Genomic DNA, 22,954 nt, shown 5'->3' with positions numbered 1-22,954 from the left:
TCTCATGACATCAGGTAATGGGGGATGAGAGGTCACCAGCGAAACACAAAGGGATGTCATGTTGGTTGAAGTCTGTTCAATTTCCACCTTCCCCATCAGGATCCAACCTAGTACAGAGTCTAGAGCCACTGGAGACCCATCAATCTTTCCACCTTTCATTAAATACGGAACCAGGTCAGCACCAATAAGTAGGTCGACTGGACCAGGAGTGTCAAAGGCAGGATCAGCAAGGTGCAAGTGTGCCACAGATTTACGAACCCTATCAGACAACTTTGTACCTGGCACGCTACTGGTTATACGAGGAAGCACAAAAACATCCAGCGCAAACTGAGACGCTAAGATGCCAACTGGTGTGATAACAACTGAAACATAGGATTTGGCCACATTGACAGGGGTGTTGGATAAGCCCTGTATGGGCAAATGCGTCCCCCTTTTAGTTAACCGCAGGTTCTGAACACACTTCTCTGAAATGAAGCTAGCTTGGCTAGCAGTGTCAAGCAGTGCCCGAACAACAAATGGTGTACCAGTGCGGTCGAGGATGTTTACCTGAGCAGTTGACAACAGGACAGTCTTAGAACAGCTCGGGGCTGCGGCGGTAACGGCAACTGTCGCAGAATTAGCTTCTGTTGACAAAGCATTGAAGCCTTCTGGAGATGCACAGCTGCCTTCGGGTGGTTGCTGCTTAAAATGTAACAAAGTATGGTGGCGAGCTCCACAATGACGACATGCTGACGATGGACAACCTTTGGCTCGATGTGCAGGCGAAAGACAATTCAAGCACAGATCCTGTCTTTTCACAATGGTATACCTATCTTTAGGGTCACTTTGATTAAACTTACTGCATTTTACAAGAGCATGTGGGCCACCACACAGACCGCAGGTCTGTGAGGAGCTGACTAAACTATTCAGCGCTTGACCACGAGATTGCTTCCAGCCAGCGAATGGTGGAGAAGATTTTCTCATGGGCGGCTGCAGTCCTGACGACTTGCCACGTGACTGAGCAACAGCCTCCTGAGCGCGACAGTGCTTTTCCAAAAACTTTACGAAATCACTCACTGTAGGGAACTCATTAGTAAGCGACATTTCCCACTGTGTCTGAAGACAAGAATCTAAGCGCTTGCATAGGATAGGAAGCAGGATCAAGTCCCACTGAGTCACTGGCACATCCAGTGCCGTCAGGGCAGAAATGCTCTCAGTGATGTTTGTCAACAATTGGCGTAGTGCTTTAGGTGAGTCAGAGGTAACAGCTGGTGCGTGCAAGAGTGCATCTACGTGTATTGCCACGACAAGTCGCTTATTTTCATACCGCCCTGCGAGTAGCTTCCAGGCCACATCAAAGTTGGCATTGGACATAGTCAAGGAACTGATCATCCCTAAAGGCTCTCCACTGAGGGCAGATCTCAGATAGGCTAACTTTTCTACAGGGGAAAGCTCACTATTATTGGTGATAAGTGTACTGAACAAGTTCGAAAAGTTGGGCCATTGCTGTGGACTACCATCAAAACTTGGAAGTGATATCTTCGGCAGGGCCACCCGTGGTTTGCTCACCTGAGACTGTGGTTGGCTGGAGGGCTGTACCTTTGAGTCCTCTATGCCGGCTACAACGGCCCTGATTTGGAAGTATTTATCATCGAAAGCTTCCATGCGAGAAGCGTGCTCAGCTACGTCCACATCTGTTTCGCCGATGGCTGCTTCCACCGCGACGCAGTCAACTTCGAACTGCTCCTTTATGTTTTCCAAGTCGCGCACTGTTGCAAGAAATAAGTTTCTTTGCGAGGGGTCCTCACGCGCGCTTTGAGAAAGGTCAAATGCCCGCTTCAGGCGACTCTCTGCGATGCGCACGCGTATCAGCGCTGACCGTTTATCCGCCATAGTAAATAGTCACGTAGTACAATGACTCAACACATAACCTAAAACACCACCACGTGAGAAGTATGCCGGTAAATGTTACCTCGGTGACGCACGAGTAACTACAGCGGAGACAAACTCAACGTTCAACGAAGCACAAAAGGTTAGAGAAAATTACATACCCAAGAAATTTGCCCTACACACAAAAACGTTCACCACGCGGCACACGACACGCCGAAACAACGAAAGCGATGCCGGCACAAATAGATCCGGCCCGGAGGACCAAATGTTCGCATCACGCGAAATAATTGACTGTACAAACAACGATTGCAACGGATTGCGTTACGAGACGAAAAACAATGGTGAGCGGGCCCGATAGCCACACTTACCATCACGAAAACACACGATGAACTGACTTCCTGACGGAAGTCCGACGCGCTGCCAACCTTGGCAGCGTTGCCAAATCTGGAACCATGGTGGCCAACTGTGAAGGGGTGGCGCTGCTACTTGTGCAGCGCGGGAATTCAAATGTTCGAATGTTCAGTCTCAAATTTGTTGCACACGTAACGTCAGCAAAAATACTTAAATACCTATGTACACTATACACACTCCAAACAGCAGTTCTTACAATTTGAATCTTGAGAAGCACCAAATATCACTTACATCTTCTTAATATCATAATTCTTACAAAATTATAATGTTGCCACTTGGAATCGATCTCTTCTTACAAATCTTCAAGTGTATTTTACAACCATACATCATACCTTGGCTGAAATTGTGAAGGTTGCTAAATTGTAAAGATTGCTAAATCATTTCAAGTTTTGCTTGAAAATCCTTTTAGCCTGAATGAGGCGTTAAATCCAATTAACTGTTACAACCATACATCATACCTTGGCTGAAATTGTGAAGGTTGCTAAATTGTAAAGATTGCTAAATCATTTCAAGTTTTGCTTGAAAATCCTTTTAGCCTGAATGAGGCGTTAAATCCAATTAACTGTTCTAAAAGAATATTTGCAGTACAAAATACTAATTATAAGTTCCAAAAAACACAAAGAAAGTCACTTATGTAATGCAGTATTTGTCCTTATAAAAAAATACATTGATTTCTCTGAATATCAGTTTGCTGGTTGTTGATTGCAAAGACTGTAAAAATTTGAGACACCAAAGAAGAAGAAGAAAATTGAAAATTAAACTTGAATAAAAGTATAACATTAATTGCATAGAGAAATATTCCAAATTTTAATACTCATACACTAGTTATGTTTCCGGTGTCGAAGTGCTACCCTCTATAGTACAAATATTTTTGTTTTAAGTAGACTCATACTAAGCCATTTATAAGAATTTACATATGTAATAAACTAAGCTACTGCCAATTTTAATTGTAGAATCAACATAAATGATAACTGAAGGCTTACCTTTTACTCTGTATTGAAGTGCCTTCATTGTGCATTGAATCGCTGATACATATGAGTAGCTTTTTGTGCTTCAATATCAGCTCATGTTTAATCTTGGTTGTATATCTAGATTTAAAAATCACCCTTTGATAAAAAAAATAATAATGCAGGAAAATATTGTTATAAGGTTTTGAAAAATCCTGGAATTGGTTAACTAGGTATTTGTAGACATACAGAAGGAAGCTACTGCCATTGTAATAACTTGATTTAAAATTTTTCATGATTGTGCTATCCTAGTTACATTTTAGTTTATTTAGCAGTCAATAAGTAATTTCCTGTTGTGCCAAAGCCTTGGTGGGCCTTGGGTTGGCCTGTTTTCAGTATTTTCCCGAAATTGCTGGGGCAGTTCTTTGCTAGCAGCCATGACCATTTGTGTGTCTATCCACGCTGAGTTTTTTTGTGTGTGTGTTTGTGGAAACATTTTCCGTTCAAGAAACCACTTATTTTTCCAGAAAATTTTCTTCTTTTCCATTTCCAACATTGTTTTACATAATTGAAGATAGTTTAATATAAAAATGACTATAATTAATTTTATGTAGGCTAGTAGGTACTATTCAAACAATCATTTTTTGTTCCTTTCTGTTGGTAGAGAGTGGTATTGTTCCTACCCAACCCACAAATGTTAATTGAGCCTTAGTAAAAAAGTGTGTTTTATTTAGTTTTGTTTGTATAAAAAAAGTACATAAAATTTATTTTTGTTGTTTCTGTAAAAAATACAACTCAGAACATTTTCTGGTGCAGAAAATTTTCCTGTAAACTATTGAATAATTTCCCCAAAAATACTTTTCCAGAAAATGAACATATGTAGTGTTAGTGTGATGGGCTGATGGCTGCCAAAGAAACGGGCAGTGCATGAGAGTGCTGCGTGGTGCAGATCCGGGCGGAGGGGATGACGGCGGGGGCGAAATGAAGACGTCGGAGAGCCTGAACCTGAGCGGGAGCTTCCCCGTCACGGAGCACGACGCCAGCCCCAAGCCGCTGACCCGGGCCAAGGAGAAGAGGACGACGAGGTGCGTGACCGTGAGGCAGCCACTCACCGAGCACGTGAACAGGTGCGACAATAAATATACTTGTTTTAGCATTAAATAAAGGAGGACGTGTAAGCGAAAGCTACTCAAACGTATTATTACATTGAAAGGCCTTCAATCCAGAACGTTTGAGACAATGGCCAAGCTGGATTAGTGGTTTTGCCAGATTATCAAACAACATTATAGTTTTATGTAAATAGCAAATGTGAAATTGTGAAATAAATGTGCTATAAAACAGGAAACTCTGTACTGAAATGAAAACCGAAGGTAGTGATAAACTCTGGGTGAATTGAGAAACCTTGGCAGACCTGGCGGGCAAAGTCAACAGCCGGAACCCACCCGAAAAAATCAGAACGCGAACATCTCAATTGGTGCCATGGAATGCTGGATTAGAGACCTTTAACTATTTTGAAATGGTTTTTTATAGTTATTTTGTGTGTGTGTACGATTTCCAGGTCAAACCACCTGAACAAGGGGAAGCAGCAGCAACGCGATCGTAGGAAACTGCGGGAAAAACGCAGAAGTACTGGAGTGGTTCACCTGCCTTCCACTGAGGTATGTAGCAAGTCTGCCTTTTGTGGCTACTAACTTCAGTACAGTGGTAGTTAATGACAAGTTATATTGCTTTACTGTTGACATTGGGCTGCTGCATCTTTTAGTAAAGTTAGATTAAACCTATGCATACCATTCAGTGTTCATGAAAATTTATTTAATACATTCAAAGTTAAAAATATTAAATATTTCTCAGAAAGTTTGGTAGTCATAACCTAGATAAAAAAAACTAATCTGTGCTATTTTTCATGATTCTGATTGTGTTGTAAAAAAATCAACATTTTTTTTTTGCTTTAAATAAAAAAAAGTACCAAATAGGAATATAAGTAATATAAATGATACAGTCACTAATGCATCGAGTAAAACTCTTTCAAAATTATAAAAATTTGTTTCAGAAAAAGGGTTTAGTTTCAGTATTGCTCCTCATAGAATCCCTGTTTTAGACATAGTTTTTTCTGTAGAAAGTGCCGTATTCATACTGCCAGCAATCAAACAGGAGGAGTTTTGGTGAACTGTTTGGACTGCCATTACATCAGCCAGGTCACCAAAACCAAATACTTATTTCCTCTGACGAGCTCAAAGCCTTCAAAACACTGAACGCAGATTCTGACATTGTCATCCTTCCTGCTGACAAGGGCCGGGCTACAGTCATACTAGACCGGACAAACGATAATGTTAAAATCACCCTTATTACCTCAGACAAATATGTATATCTGAACAAAGATCCAACGTCCAGCACTGAACGTAAAGTGTAGCAGACCCTGAAAAATCACCAGAGTCAATAACCAAACAAAACCAGGAGCACCCGAACACCTCTCAGCAGTAAGTCACCTCACATTTATAGCCTATTAAAAATCTACCAACCAGGCCTTTGAGACCTATCATCAGCGCTTGTAATTCTCCATGTCAAAAACTTTCTAAATTTCTGCTAAAAATTGTCAATCCACTCACATGCCAAACACCTACCTTTGTTACAGATTCTGGTCACTTCATCTCCATAACCAAGATATGAGAAATTTTCCAATTCAAAGACAAATTCTACAAGCAAACCGATATAATGGCAATGGGTTCTTCACTTTTTTCCTTTATGGCCAACATTTTCATGGAGAGTTTCAAGCAAGCTTCATTATGTTGACGACACTTTTGTCTGGCAACATGGCCCCGAAAAATTAGATGGGTTTGCCCATTTCCTCAATTCATTCAGGTCATCTACATGGTTCACGTATGAAATGGAAAACGAAGCTGTCCTTGCTTTCCGAGACATCCTAGTTGCCAGGAAAATCTGCAAAATTACCACTAAAGTATACAGAAAACCAATACATACAGTCCAATACTTTAATTTCAATTCCAACCATCTGAAAAGCACCAAAGTATAATTCACACCTTAATAACTAACCGAGCTGAAATTATTTGTTCAGACAAGAAATCATATGCTGATGAACATCATCACTTAAAACATTAACTTTCTGCACATGGCTACCCACGTGACATAAAACAGCACATGATGACAAACAAATCCCAAATCACTCAACAAAAAACTACAGATAAACCAATTGAGGCACTGACATTGAAAAGGAGGTGCCATTTTTTACCAAAATGACATTTACCCAGGAAATCATTTCCAGTCACAAGGCCAATAGCTCTGAAAAGGAGGCAAGTGCCTATGACGTTTCATTATTTGTATTCAATTAGTCGTAAAGCGACACTTGAGGTAACTCCATTACAGTTGGCATAGAGAAAGAGGTAAGTGCCATAACACAACTAACAAGCAATAACCTCCATGCCACAGTTATTGTTTGTATTTATAATGGTATCTATGACATTCACACGTTCACCTACTTTATTAATTATCTGTGATACCGATTTGTTTACGTTTAATGTGACATCTTCCTTGTTACATTATCTATGATATCAATACCGTATGTTTACATGTTTGAAGATGGCAGGAAAGAAAACTGATTACCGTTTACCAGATAAGGTAAGTGTAAGATAAATATTGTTTTATTCATTGTACATATGTTTCACTGTATTGTATTCAAATATAAGTAACAATGAACTGTACCTATTGTTACACTTTTTTTTAGGCCAGTTGCAAATGTCGTTACAAGTGTCATTCTCTTACAACGAATGATTTTCGGATTCTTCATTCTGAGTTTTGCAGTTTAACACTAGAAGCACAAGGTACATATCTAATGAGTCACATTAATTTGACGAACATATCATGGAGGCGTCACGGTAAATATGACGATGCTTCCCAAAGTAGAAGACAAACCCGCAATATATAATGATGTTCCATCAAAAGGTGGAAACATACAGGTGTGCAACAAAACATTTAGAGAGATATTCATGATTACCAAAAAGAAAAATGAAAACCTTTTGACACTTTTGAAGAAAGGTTATGTGGTATTCAAAGATGGTCGTGGAAAGAATCCTGCTTCACGAAGAACAAAATATACACATGATCATAAACATCTAATTAAAAATCATATATTTTCATTTCCAAGAGAAGAGAGTCATTATTCTCTCCTCAAGTCCTCAAAGGAATACTTGAGCCCTGACTTAAATATACATCGCATGTTCAAAGCATTTAAAGAAAAATATCCGAATACAGCTATAGATGAAAGGTTTTATCGTAGGGTATTCAAACGGGAATTTCCCAAGTTAAGTTTTAAAAGGCCAAGGACAGATACCTGCCGAATCTGTAATAAGTTAACATCAGAAATAAAGTCAGCAGTTGGGGTAGCAAGATTCCCCTTAACTGCTAGTCGAGAACTTCACCAAAGGAAGGCAGAAAAAGCAATGAAACTTCTTTCTTCCTCGATTCTGCAGTGTCAATATCCTTCAAGTTCAGTGACAGTTGTAGACATCAACAAGTTATGTTCACTCATGCTTTTACACATAGTGATATGTTTTATTCAAGACAGTTGTCCAATTACAACCTATGTATACATGTAGGGAACACTTCAAGAAGTTACATGTGTATGTGGCATGAAGGTATTGGGGGGCGAGGAGGAAACGTTGCATCCTGTTTGCTCAAAGTGCTCACATCAGAGTTCACACCAAACAAACAACTAGAAATTTAGTGTGACAACTGTGCAGGGCAGAACAAAAACTGAATGGTGTTGATTGCTCTTATTTTTCTTGTAATGAAAGGGCACTTTAAAGAAATTGACCTAAAATTCTTGGTCCCTGGACACTCTTATATGCCTTGCGATCGTGAATTTGGTGTGATTGAAAAAAGGAACAAGGTTTGTAATTGTATGGTGCCAGAAGAAATTCATCAAATGGTCAAAATAACAAGACTTCAAAAACAGTTCAGCGTGGTTCCGATGGAAAGAAGCGATTTGTTTGATGTTGGAAAAGCATGTGACAGTTTCATATACACAAAGTCATTGAAGATATCTTCGTAATCCTGGATAAGAGTGTCTGAGGTAGATCTGCCCAAGATAAAAACAAAACAGAGCTTCAGTGAGGTGGAAGATTATGAGAACATCATCATCTTCAAGAAGGGAAAGTACAGTGAGTTTAAAGACATAAGTGAGTTTGACATGCAAGAAAAATATCACTCAGTGAAGGAAAAAAGAAGGATCTACTGAAAATGCTGCCATACATGGACCAAAAGTACCACAAATTTTATCAAGACATTTGTAAATAATGTTACAAAAATGTCTGTGGTATTATGATTATTCAATTCGTTTTTAAATACTAAAGGTATAATAAATATTTGTCACCATTCTACATGTGTGTCTGAAACAACAGTTTGGTCCCTCAGCTGGCGCCTAAAAACCTGCATGTCGATATTCATTTATTCTATATATTTATATTTTATATATATTTATATATTATATATTTATATTCTACATATATATTTATATTCCATATATATTATATATATTTTATATATATATTTATATTCTAAATATATGCTATATATATAAATTTATCTATATATTTTGTCTCAATTTATACTCCTCATTTGTTTTTTTATCCTCCTGAACAATTTCATCAATGGCCCTTACCTCCTATTCATTGTAATATTTATGACTATATGGTTTTGTGCTTCTCCTGAAAAATTTCATTAATAGCACTTACCTCCCTTGCAATGTCAGAACTGTGTTTATCAGATCCCCTGTGAATGTGGTTGCATGTTCATTGAAGAAACATGATGGGCCCTTTCAATATGCGTTAAAGAACACAAAAACAACATAAAGGTGAAACTCAAAAATCTAGACTTGCCGAACATGCCTGGGACAACATCCATAAAATCACTCATTCAGGAAGAACACCCAATTAAAAGGAAACTAAAGGAATCAGCATTTATTGTCAGCAATAACAATATTATCAGTCAACAAAGTATTGAATAATAAAATATATGGATACCTTTAATTATAACAGAAACTAATTTGACACAAAAATCACTTGCAAACCAACCAACAACCTTCACAGCAATAGGCTCGCGGCCAATCAGGGTAGCCCTCGCCTGCCTTTGGCTGTGCTAGTTGAGGAGGTCGAACATATATAAACCCCCTGTTTTCCAGTGCCAGTTCCCAAAATGTCACAACTGTTTTGTCATAGGAAACCCACTGTGTTCGTCGGTGTTGTCTTCGTTGTGGTGTCCATAATAGCTGTGTAGGTACATCGTTGGGTTTATCTGTTTGACATAGCTGATTTAGACTTGTTCTCTGTTGGTTTATGTTTTCATTTTTATTTTTTTAATTTGAATTTTTTAATTTTTTCCATGACAAACAATGCAAAACTGCAATGGCGTATGTCCAAGAAATTGTATTAAATCAAAATTCCCCATTGCATGAATCATTTGAAGAACGTAAAAATAGGAAAGGGATTGATATTAATGTTTGATTGTATTCTTATGTATATATTAAACTATTACAGTTTCTAAAACTTGCAAATTGAACATAATTGATATTGTTTGAATTTTTTTATTCAATTAAAATCTATAATGTAGGGTTTTATTAGAATTTCATTTTAACTTCCAAAATAAATATTAGTTTTTTTGATTTTGGGAATATTTAAGTTACCTTATAATGATTCTTTATATGAAATAAAAAGATCTTCTTTCTTTTTCATTTGAGTTTTACTGTCCTAAAGACGAAACGACCGAATCCAATCACTTTCAATATTTTTCTCTCTCATTCCACTCGTACATCCGCCTGTCAAGAATTGCTCGTAGCTCGGGCGATGAGAATTAAGTTAAATCCTTAGTAACATCTTGCTGTAAGTACACGAAATCAGTGCGGCCTCAAATAGGACCGCACCCAGCGAAAATGAATTTCGCCATGAGCCAAACGCCGACGTCAGTAGCCTCAATTACTAATTTTAAAAATTACCCAAAAGTTCCAAAAACAACAAATGATTAAATTTCTATCTTCGGCCTGGCTTGAGCTACCGCCGTTAAATTTTCTATTCCACAATTACTACATATTTTGTGAGAAGCCACCGAACGCACCCTCCTCGTGCAACGATCAACAGACGACTGGTGAAGTCATGGCACTGGTTCCTCCACGCAGGAAGGGCAGTCACATGACCTCACCGACCAATCACACACACGCTTCATTTACATTACAAACCACAAGCCAATAGGAATACGTGACATACATTGAAAACAGGGACTTTACATTCTCGTTCTCTCTCCCACACCGTGAGACAGCAGTTATCACTCAGTTCCCACGCAGTGACGAGATATCGTTTGTCTCTCTCTTATTGGGGAATCACTGTTTCGTTCTCACTTGCACTTACAGGCCTCTTATTCCTCTCTCTTTCTACACATCACCCCAGACACAGTCCCTTGTTCTAGAACCATTATGCAACATCTGCATTCTAATAAAAACGTAATATATAATTATAATACAATATTCAAATTTAAATAAATAATAGAAAAAACTCATTACACATAATATTAGGTAAATATAAGTAGCAAAACAAAGTTGAAAGGATGACAGAAAAAACATGTATATTAAATAATTATAAATTCAGAATAAAATATACGGGCAACCTAACCCATTCTTAGTAATAATATTGTTAGTAGAAAAGACATGTATACTGCAATGCTACAACCTGTTAAGAAAGTGTTATTAAATAGTTTTTTTTAAAAATGGGGTGGGTAGTATTGCTACACTGACATAATTTTTATTGCGTGAAAACTTCTCTTGTAGATTATCAGGTATAATTTAAGAGTAAAGATATAAAACTCACTTTTTTATGCTGCTCGCGTACCCAAATTCATTATCGATAAACTGGTGCCTAAAATGATTATTAGCTCACTGCCAGAGCATACGATAGTGATCCGGATGCTCGTATGGAATGAGCTCACTTGGCTGTAGGCTTGTACTGGAATCCCTTAGAATATGAGGGTCCATATTGCCCTGCATATCAGCTTGAGGCATTCATCTAATCGGGTTCAAGTTGATTTCAGCCATCTTAGCCTCTGCACTGGTTGACACAAAAGGGGGCCCCTACAACAGCACCCAACGCTTCAAATTTATGGCGCTCATGAATTTGCCTCACTCGTTCTGTTGATAAGTTTTGACACTCGTTTGATTCCGTATGAACTGACATGAGCACTCAAGCCCTTTCCGCTGCCTCTAGAGCTGAATACTTTTGTAATTGTGCTGCATTACTTGAAACAAGCAGTTTGAGAACATTTTGTAAACTGGCACCCGGCACAACTTTTCACTTGAAAACCTAGTTTGTTCTGCTTAGCTAACTTTTAGAGCACTCAATATCCACACGACAATGCAGAAATAACTTATGTAATCCTTTCCGTTGTGAAGTTATGACTAATTATTTGGTCGCACAGAGTGAATTTCAAGACACTTTTACAACCCCTTCTCCCTGCTCAATGACATAGGCTCACGATGGCGTAAGTGCACTAATAGGCAACATACAGTGGTCTATTTTCAGGATATATACAACACTTGAGTCACGAGCTATATTAAAATTTTTGGTAACAGCCAAAGAGTTTTATCACTAACTCTGGCAGACCTTAGTATGGAGCATTTTTAAAAATGTTTTCACATTAAAAAAGTTTAGATCACTAACTTGAACATCATAATGGAGTTGCACTATTTTTGCTAGTTTTTACGTGACATTAATATTGTATTAACGACTGAATGTAAGAAATAAGAAAGCTCATGGCATGAAAAATTATGTTTGTTGATGACAGTCAACAGGTGGCAGCACTGGTGAGGACGAGGATGAGAACCAGTCGATGACAGCCGAAACACGGCGCAATACACAGCACAATGAACTTTTGGACCGCTCTGATGTGACTGAGGTAAAATTAAATAATTTCTTGTGTGTACCTATTTTGTGTAAGTGTAGCATCATGTTCTATACCACCAAGTTAGGTGCCTATTGTGTCATTCTAAAGTTTGAAAAACTGTAAGTGCAATTTATTCACATGCAGGCAGGAATGGCCATCTTATGTATGCTAAGTGTTGTTACATAGATCTCAAATAATGCTGGGAATATTCATGTTACTTTTTGTGCGGGAATGATGGAATTGTATAACAAGAGTGTTATAATTAAAATGAACAGTTGCAACATGGACTTAACAACATTTGGAATATGGGAGATTATTTTAATTACTTTGTAGTAAAGGTAATATGCAGGCACTTCTAAAAATATAGACTGGTTGTAAAATAAACTGTATGTTTACTAACCTAGCTTTTACACTACCCAATGCTGGCCTGGTTGGTTGGCACACTTGAAATATTGCAGTAGTTATTGTTGTTTTAATAACACTGCTGAAAAATTTTGCTCTAAAGTTGGCTAAGTTAATGATTATTAATTTGGAAATTAGAGTTTTCCAGTAAGAGACAGAACTAACTTATTATTTGAGAAACCATGATTAGTGGAAAAATTAAGTTTATTTATTAATTATGAAAAAACTAATCAACTAATTAGTTTTTTTATTAATTTTAATTATTAATTGTGGAAAACTAATTAACTAAATAACCTTAAATTATCTAAAACAACTTGTTAGTTGAACATAACTAGATTAATCAATCACAACTACTATTAAAGTGAACTAGACTCCTATTTTATTGTCCCAATTTCCTGATCAGACAACAAAACTCTGATTAATTTGGGGGGAAAGATAAGATAAATTCCCAGTAAATCAAAAAACTCCACTCAAACTAACAAATACTTTAGTAGAAGATATTGAAACAATGACATCGTCCGGGCCTGCGGCCCCTTTTAAGTCCGATATGCCACCGCCCAAACACCACTCACCCTCCATTCAAACCTCCCGCCTACCGTGCGTACGTGTGCATGCGTGTGTGTTCGCCCGGCAAGAGGGCGCTGTCGAGTCAGTGCGCCGCATCCCTAATACATAATTAAATATAATTGTGTTATTTGTTTTTATGTTCCCTAAGTGCAACGTGACGGCAGATCGGCCGGGAGGGTTTTATGTACTTTTAATTTAAATAAGGTAACAAAATATAATAGCGTTTCCGGACATTCCCGAGGAAACCCGAAGCCAGACAATAATTAAATGCTCTCCTTAATAATTGTAATTTGTAGTATTCTTTTGCAGTATTCAGAAAATGTCACATAATTTTTAAATCATTCTTGTCATGTTAATTTAGTTTCCCGTGGCACGAATTCATAAATATCTTTAACGGCAATTGTTTCGGCGGGAGGACGCCATGTTAGTCGAGCCGAGCCATGATCTCAGCGCAGTCTTCCGCCATCAACGACCGAGAGTAGACGCTTCAGCACTCCGGGGACCTCACCGCTTGTTTTCACCGCCAAGTAATTCTGTTTAAATTTAATTCTTTCTAAATTGTTTTCTTTTCGTCCTCGGAGCTCCTCTCGGTCGGGGGACTGCATAATTAATTGTATTACTACCAGTAACGGTCTTTTCTTCTATTTACTACGTAATTTGAGATGTGACCACGTGGTGGGTCTTGGCCCCTAAACTGATTCGTGCCGCGGGCGTTTTAAACAGTTTCAACCATGTACGTGTGTAAGTTGCGGTAACCGAATAAATCAGGTGTGTAAATCTGACGTATTATTTTGTTATTTAAATCTATTCGACCACGTGGAGTGTGACGGCGTGTGGGACGCCTGAGAGCCCACTGCGTAGGTAATAGCGTGCCCGACGCTGAGAGCGGGCAGGGATTCGTGCTAGGTGTATTCGGGGGGAAATTAAAATCACGCCTCACATGGGCGACGTCACGACCCTGGGAAAGAGTCTCACATCGGTCCGTGCACGTGGCACGGTGGCGCCCATAAAACCCGAGCACGCATTAAAATTCAGTCATTAAATATCAGAGACTACGGCCCCCGTAACAACAATTTGATACAATTTTGGGATTTTTACTATAAGAGAAAAACTTGTACCAGCTTCTATTCCAAAACTTTTGGTTTCTGGTCCTTTTATTACTGATTACAAACCCATTTTTATGTTATTGGGTTTAATTAACCCGTTAGTGCACGGGTTAAAAAAAGTTACATAATTGAACGGGTTGGGTCTCTCAGACCCATAAATAAATATGCTGAAAAAAAGTTATTATTTTGACTATGTAATTTGTTATGGTAATTGCTATACAATCGACGTACAATATACGCAATCCTAAACTTTTTAAAAAATTGAGTACAAATTTTCAGATATTTTTTTTGTAAAATACTACATTATTTTTCAGAATATTTCACTAAAGCATAAAAAACAGAAATGTTCAATTACAATTGACTTGAAACTTCTGTCACACCTATATGGGAGAAGCAATAACTAACTAAACTTCACACAAGATCCTTACAGTCATTACATAAACACATTTTACTCTAAAAAGATAGGCTATATAAATTTTTCTGAACTGGTGACATGAGTAGTGAGATTTCCTGTCTTTACAGTTCACAGCTCGTCCCATTTATGAAATTTATTTGATTCAATATTCCTCCATCCAACCTGTATAATACCTTTGCAGCAATACAAAATTTTTGAAAAAAAAAATATATACACACACACACACACACACACACACACTAATACACACAATTTTCTTGTGCTCTTGTTTGCTCAATTCCTAGCCATTATTTTACAAATCACTATAATATTGCACACAAGACCTATTATGGAATAATAAATACAAAATTACTGTTGATTTGAAAGTTTTTGCCATAACTTTTCACATAAACTTCACATGTCATTTTTACAGTCACTGCACATGATGGCACTGTGCTGTAAAAACAGATATTTTCTGCACTTGCAACATGAGTAGCGAGTTTTCCTGTCTTTACAGTAAGCACATCTTTTTTTTTATTTCCATCACTTGTTTGCTCTTCTTCTTCTTCTTCTGGCAACCCAGACATTCTTTTTGCAGCACTGCGAATGCTTTTAGGAAGAAATTTACACATTGCTTTCTCTTTGATGTGCTCCTCCGTAAGGTTGAACATCAATTTTCTCAGAGTAGTTCTTCTGTATTTTCCATCTTGGGAAGTTGGATCATTTGCTCGATAAACCAAATAAGCATTGACACCTGCAATATTGAGCATTGCGTAGAAAATTACCATTGTCCATCTTCTAGTGTTTCGAGCCACATTATAGAATGCAATCCTCTCATCGACACAATCCACACCACCTTTGGTTGAATTATAAAATGTGATGATCTCTGGCTTTTTTTTTTCTCCTGTGCTCTCGTCAATTTTATCATCGGTATGCATAGACGACGACAACAATACAGTTTTTCCTCGTTTTGGAACATAAGAAACGAGAGTCATGTTTTCTTGAAAGCCGAATACACTGCTGTGAGGTTCCCGTTTTGCAGCTGTAATAAAGTGTGGTGGCAGCTCATTTTTTCTGACAGTTCCAACAATAGTTATGTTGTGTTCATTCTTCATTTTTGCAACAATATCGTACGATTTGAACCAGTTATCTATCGTCAAATTACGCCCACTTCCAGAAACAGGTAAGCACATTCTTTCAACAATATCACTCGGTTTGAAGCTCACATCTTGATATGGCCGTGCAGGTTGCTTACCACAATATATTTCAAGATTGTATGTATAATACATGTTAGCATCAACCTTAGCAAAAACTTTTATACCATATTTTCCTGGTTTCGACGGAATATACATTCTAAAACCACATCGTCCTCTGAAAGAAAGAAGCATTTCATCCAATGTCATAAACTCGCCCATGGAATAGTATTTTTTACAGTTTCCATTGAATGCTTCAAAAATTTCCCTCACTGCTGCCAGTTTGTCACTCTCTCTCCTCTGCTGCCTGGTTTCGATATCATCAAAGCGAATACATTTCAGAAGAAATAGGAAGCGTCTGAAAGCCATGGTTGCTGGAAACCGCTCTGTTCCTAAACCATCAGTAGACCAAAAGTCTTGGATATTCATTCTTCCACCATACAGGAAACCCGTAGCATACATTAAAAAAAAACTTACATAATTGTACGGGTTGGGTCCCACAGACCCACCAGTCGATAAAATGCACAGTACTTCGGAAACTATAACTGCCACTCTGCTGCAAGTCCACAGATATACTAAACAGGTTTGGATAGGAAGCTATCAGGTTGCACAAGTAAACAGCTTCTGCCATCTCTTGGCGATTCGATGAATTACATGCTGCTGGGTCTCACAGACCCAACCCGTGCACTGGCGGGTTAAGTTTTTTTTATTAATGTATGATGAAAATGATGTTATATGAAATGATGTAACAAAAGACTTGTCATTATAGTATTTTCTTATATTTTTCAATTGAAATTTAAATTTAAAAATTTTTGTATGCTGAAATTGTTTGTCATGTACATTAAATATTGATCTTGTTTAATATAATTTTTTTAGGAAAGGATGCCACAAAAAGCGTTTACACAGAGACGAAATAAAAGGTGAGCCAATTTATATTCAAATTCGTCTGCCGAGTGTTTGATGTATTTTTTTATTATTGAAGTTGATTTTAATTGGATTTGTTTGTTTGCTGACTTCTGCAGCCCTTCAGATTTGGAAGCTGATGATGAAGATAACCAGGAGTTTGACAGCCTGAATCAGTCGGACTCTACAGTGAGTAGTCTTGTCCATCAAGTAGAGGCTCCGTTCAGGCCACGACCTGGCACACCCACTGGTGATAACCCTGAAGAGGTAAGTACATTATTTTCAAAGTTGGCAATACTCTGTGAAACATCCTTGTAAGTTGTAGACAAGTGCCTGCTTTTAAGAAAAACATATCTCACATTATTTTATTAATAATTTTATGTATGTTTATAAATAAGTGTTTGGCCTATCCTAAATTATACTTATTCTGATATATGTTTGAATTTTAATATTTAGGATGTATTTCAGTTCTGATTCTATCAGATTTCATACTTTTTGAGAATAATACTGTAACAATTTTGACCTCTCCAGCTAGCTATTTGTCTAGATTACACTTACATAAACACTGGTAAAATGATGAAGTACTGTAAATTGTAGGTCAAGACAGCTCATGAAAATTAAAGTGATTAATGGTATTTATGAGTTTTGAGTGATGTTCTGTTTAAAATTAGAGAGTTTGTATCCAATATTTGTAGATATATTCCACTTTTCTGAAAATTTGTCACACTGTCCCCAATTACACAAAATTAACATGATTCCTGTTATTGGTGACTCATTGTAAGGCACAGAAAAAAATTGTCTCATGTCAATAAAACTGAGAAATTATTCAAAATACTCCCTCTTCCATACCAAATCTCTCATACCCCTGTAGAATGCATCCCCTTGTTCTCTCCTATGGGTTCCTCTTTGTTTTTGCTCCCTCCCTCGAACACACTTCCTAGATACTTGAAGTTTATGCCTGTTTTAACTCAACACCATCTAATTCAATGTATCTCCTAACTCCAATCATGACCATCATTTCATTCTTTTTAGTACTGCATCTCATACCACATTTCCTCACTTCCTCACTTCATGCCGTTAGTTGCTCTTGCACGTCACCTTCCTTTTCTCCCCACACCATCAAATCATCAGCAAATAGCATGGCCTTCATTTTTTCTTCAACTCTCTCCATAATGCTCTCCTCCAACACTTTAATAAGTAGAAATGGTGACAATGCACTACCTTGCTTCACTATGTTGGCATGTTTAAACCAATTCATCATCCCTCTTCCAGCTCTCACACTGCTTGTTTCCCTTATACATTCTCCTCACTTTACTTATTAACTCTTCTTTAATCCCAGCTTTTTCCATAGCTTGCCAAACACACTGTCTTTTCACATTGTCTTATGCCTTCACAACATCCAGGAATATCATTACTAGATCTTTCTCGAATTTGTATCTTCTATCCATCAGTTGTTGTTTGGCAAAAATCATATTTATGGTAGACCTCCCTTCTCTAAACCCATACTGCTCTTCACGCCATTTTTCTACCATGCCCTTCCTTATCTTCTTTCCCAAGATCTTCTCATACACCTGTGCACAGTGGCACATCAAGGTGATCCCCACCCCTTTATAGTTATCACATTTTTTCCTGTCTCCTTTCTTAAAAACTGGCCCTATTATTCCTTTACTCCAGTTCTCTGGTATGCATTGTTCTCTCCAAATACACATCATCACTCTGTACAACTAATTAATTCCTATGTTTCTGCTGCGCTTATCATTTCTATTGTTAGCTCATCTGTCTCTGGAGCTTTGCCATTCTTCATCCTTTTCCGTACTTCCTCTACCTCTTTCCATGTGATATCCTCATCATCCAACTCTGAGATACTTCCTGCTCGTCTGCTTCTTCATTCTCATTTCCATCTGGGTTCAGCAGCTGTTTAAAATAATTACCCCACAGTAACTTTTCCTCTTCTTCCGCCTCCACCATTATCCTTCATTTGTCTGAACCTTGTCTCTCCTCCTATATTGTGCTTGGCTGTATTATAGTTTCTTACATCCTTTCACATCTTTTTCTAGCATCTCTGTCCATTTTTGCATCCATTTTTCTCTCTCTCCTCTTCTACCACTTTCTTTGCTTCTTGCTTATTTTCCTTATACTTTATACTCCTTTTCTGTATTGAAACACCTGCTTTTAAAGCATCTTCTGAAGGTTTTGTTTTTCTCCTTCACCGCTATGGTGTTTCCTTCCATTTCTTTTTATTGCTGGTTCTTCCACACACCTCTGCAGCTCCTACCAGACATTACTTAAATCTCCCCCTTTACTTCTCGACACCTTGCATCTCATCACTGGGAAGGTCATCCTTTACCTTCCTCACATATTTCTGTCTCTCCTCTTAATCATTTAGTCTCCACACCCTTATTCTGTTCTCTTGTAGGGTTACTTCCTTTTTGCATGTCCAGCCTTCTAAGTCTGCTACTAATAACCTGAGGTCCCCACCAAGGGTCACACTTGGATTCACTTAAATATTTTGAGTTTGCAGTTTCACATCTTTTCCCAGCAGGAAGTAGTCTATGATGGATTGATGTCTCTCTCATTTTTCCTGTACCATTTTTTCCTAACCTTCATTCTGTTTCTTACACATAGTTTCAGCATCTTCTTACGCACATTGTTCCCTTCTCCTCACCTTTCACTTCCTAAAACTTCCTCAAAACCTTTTATATCATTACCCACTCGTGTGTTAAGATCTCCCATTATCTGCCATTCTCTACCTAATAATTTTGGTATTTCTTCCTCAAACTTCTCCTCCTCAGCTAAACAGCTCACTTTTGGTGCATACACCTGAAGCATCTCCAGTTTCTTTCCTTTGTCATACCATACCTTTTGTATAATCCGGTCACTGATGCCTTCTACCTCCACCTGCCATCCTTCCTTCACTACCAGGCCTACTCCATTTCTCCGTCCTCCATCATTTGCCATCCAGTACTGCTTATAGGCTTATAGCCATCCCACAGTTCCATCTGCTCAATACTTCTCCACTTTGTTCACTCAGACCAAAAACATCTAGCCTCCTCTTTGTCACAACATTCACAGTCTCCTCCGTCCTCCCTGAAAGAGTACCAATATTAAATGTCTCTAAGCATTGCTTGAATTCTCCAGGTTTATCCATCCAGAGTATCTCTTTATTTACTCAAGTAGATTTTTAATTTTTGCCACCGGCCTGTCGCGTCCTACACCAGGCTGGTGGTGCTGTGCCACCTATAGGCCGCCAGACGAGCCTGTGGTCCAAACAGTGCAGCAGCCATTCAAGACGTCTTGTCCTTGCCTGCTACTGTTTGAACATGAGCCTTGCCAATGTCATTCATCTTCAGCCTCACACCAGTAATGGCGGGAGCTGCTATCCCTCCCACCATGCTGAGTTTCCAGTAGCATTTCCTCTACTGATAGGCTCTACACCCTCCTTCAAGGTATCCTCTGCCTGAAGCCGTTGGACCCTGTAGGGAGTCAGGTTATTTACCACCGCCCGACACTCGGCATCGAGTGGCTGTACAGTCCACTCCTTTATCGTGGCGGTTAACCCCGGCCAGTCATGTGCATTAAAAAAAATTCACTTTGTATGTATCAAACAATAAAAAATGGCAGCAGTTTATTAGCAGTGAGGAAAAATATTAGATGATTGAATTATTAAAATTTCTTTCTGTTGCTGACATAGTTTCAAATTGAAATTTTACTTTATTATCAAAAATTAATCTAATTACAATTGTTAGAACAAAATAGTAAAGACTTGAATTATTTTTTTTTATTTTGGAAAATTTCTAATTGAGTGACCTTTAGTTCGTCATTTCACTCATTAAAAATTGTAAGGAATTCAAATGAATGTACATGTAAAAATTTTGTTTTCAAGATCTAATATTTGCAAATAATAAATTGAATATTTAAAAAATTAAAATATTTCTTTCTTTTCTGAACATTACTAGTTTTGACCCCAAAATTAACAAAAAAGAATCACTACTGCCCCGTAAATGAACATCAATAAAGTTAAGGTAGGAGTAACTACATAAGATTAGTGTAATGCAAGAAATGTCTGGTGAAATCATGGGGTAACTCAAAGCGAAGCTTAGTTACTGAAAGTTAAACCTAGCTGTGGTGAGTTTGGCCCTTGAACTGCAGTGCTTATGCCACTTTTTATCTGCCAGCTTTTGAAGCACCGGAAGAGGGAAGGTGGCTTGGTTGCTGACGGTGGGTGATGAGAGGAGTAAGATGACCTGGCATGTGCTGAAGGAGGGGTGTACTGTAGTTTTGCAACTGACTGCAGAGATAGTACAACCTGTTACGTTGTATGTTTTTGCCCCACGACTGGGCTCCATGTTGTTACGTTGTATGTTTTTGCCCGGCTAACCACACATAGAAACGTAACAATACAAAACAAACAATGTTCCTGAGGTTCTTCTTTATTTGGAAATAAAAGAGTTTATTAAATTATCTTTGTTTATTTCTTTAAAAAAAATGTTTTTTCTCATCGTTACATGGCTTCAATACACAATTTTACAAATGAATTTAATTAGAAAAACTTCGTTACTTGTACAGTTTTTGTCTTTACTTATTCAAATTTTAACGACGTCTTTGAATTTTGATAGGATGAGGTCCAAATACATACCATACCAGACATTTTTCTGTTGATGGTCGTTGAGTCTTGTCGCTCACAAAAAAATAGAATTTATTACTGTCCCTTGGTTAGCGATGTAACTCAAGGTACGGTCGCGCACTGACCGAAGTCCCGCGAAGTTGGGCCGTTGCCGACGCCTAGGGCCTAAATTTCTAATACATTATTCCGGAAAAAAAAATGAACTTAGTTTAAAAAATTACGGCCTGGCCCCAGCCCCTAGGCGTTAAATTGTCTCTTAGTGCAACTCCATAATATTGTGCGAGTTGCCGAAGACGCGACCGGACTGGACGACAATCGAGCGACAACTGAGTTGGTAGACGAGATTACCTCCCTTGTATAGGTGAAGACAAGGGAAGCAACCCCGTGGGCCAACCGACCAATCACAGTACAGCATTCATCAACATGCCCAAATAAGGAATTTCGGCCGAGCGCATCACACCACGCCAGGACTCGCCCTGATTGGCTGGCTAGTGGTAGCCTCCAGAGACCCTTCCAGACGGTCGCTACAGCTGTGCGTACAACGTGACGCGTAAATCCCAAACACGCATTTACAAAGTGAAAAATAGCTTTCTGGCGCCAGAGTGTCGCGCCTGTCCGCTCTTCCTTCTGTACTTTCCAGACTATTCTCAAAATATTACACTAGCAATATCCAATAGAATATAAAATTACCCAAAAAATTCAAATACAATGTTAAAAATTTAGTAAACAAAGTTGAAATTCATATAAAAACTTTTGTTTAAAAATGATGTCCTGTAAAATTATAATATATACTGCTTTAATTACTGACATTAATTATCAAATGTCAACATTAATTATTATGAACTAGAGTTAACCCTCAAATTAATAATTAAGTATCTCAAGGAAATAAGTATTTTAAGGCTTTCCACGAAATTTAACCAAAGTAATTAATAACAATTCTTAACATATCTGAACTGTTTTCTATATCAACAAAAAAAATTATCCTTCACCTCAAACTTATTCTTAATATTATTATGACCCATTTTGCAATGCTACATAACCCCCCCCTACTTTTTGATTGAATTTGCAAAATTAAATAAAAAAGTACAAAAGTGTAAATTGTTGAAACAAAAGAAATAACATACCATAACAAAAGTGTAAACAAATGTAACAAATTAACATCAACATTAGAAATGCAAATCTTGACACAATAATAGCAAACCACGACTTTTCATATTATTACAAATCTTTAAAACGCAAACAATATAAGTCAAACATTGAAGCATTTGTTTATATATAAATTCAAAAAACTGTTTCTTAAATATTGCAATGTTAATTCCTTGTCAAAAAGCCAAAAATTTGAAAACATCTCTTTTACTACAAAGGGTCAACAACTCTCCACAAATGGTTATCTCCCTCTCATCAGTGCAAAATACAAATAACTTTGAAATTGGTTTCTCTACAAGCTTCAAGCAGACACCCCCTGGTCAACGAAGAATCCTCAATAACAGCAAAAAACTCTGAACAACTTACTTAAACACAAAAACTTCAACATCTTCAAAAACTTACACCTCAGCCGACGACGACAACAAATCTTCAACTCCAGGAATTACGTCTCTATG

The 22,954-nt window shown here is 37.8% G+C and overlaps 1 protein-coding gene across 2 annotated transcripts in view; it reads left to right on the top strand.

Moving 5' to 3' along the window:
• Positions 1 to 22,954, top strand: part of LOC134543581 (PRKC apoptosis WT1 regulator protein-like) — a 66,072-nt gene that overhangs the window by 29,750 nt on the left and 13,368 nt on the right. For both annotated transcript variants that reach the window (XM_063388382.1, XM_063388381.1), the window contains exons 3-7: positions 4,177 to 4,354; positions 4,786 to 4,885; positions 12,066 to 12,176; positions 16,703 to 16,746; positions 16,849 to 16,996. In XM_063388382.1, coding sequence (XP_063244452.1) covers positions 4,177 to 4,354; positions 4,786 to 4,885; positions 12,066 to 12,176; positions 16,703 to 16,746; positions 16,849 to 16,996 — 581 coding nt within the window. The remainder of the gene's footprint in view (positions 1 to 4,176; positions 4,355 to 4,785; positions 4,886 to 12,065; positions 12,177 to 16,702; positions 16,747 to 16,848; positions 16,997 to 22,954) is intronic.

The sequence above is a fragment of the Bacillus rossius genome, chromosome 1, assembly GCF_032445375.1.
Source record: "Bacillus rossius redtenbacheri isolate Brsri chromosome 1, Brsri_v3, whole genome shotgun sequence".
In the NCBI taxonomy this organism is placed as follows: domain Eukaryota; kingdom Metazoa; phylum Arthropoda; class Insecta; order Phasmatodea; family Bacillidae; genus Bacillus; species Bacillus rossius.
This window is presented reverse-complemented; position numbering and strand designations above follow the sequence as displayed.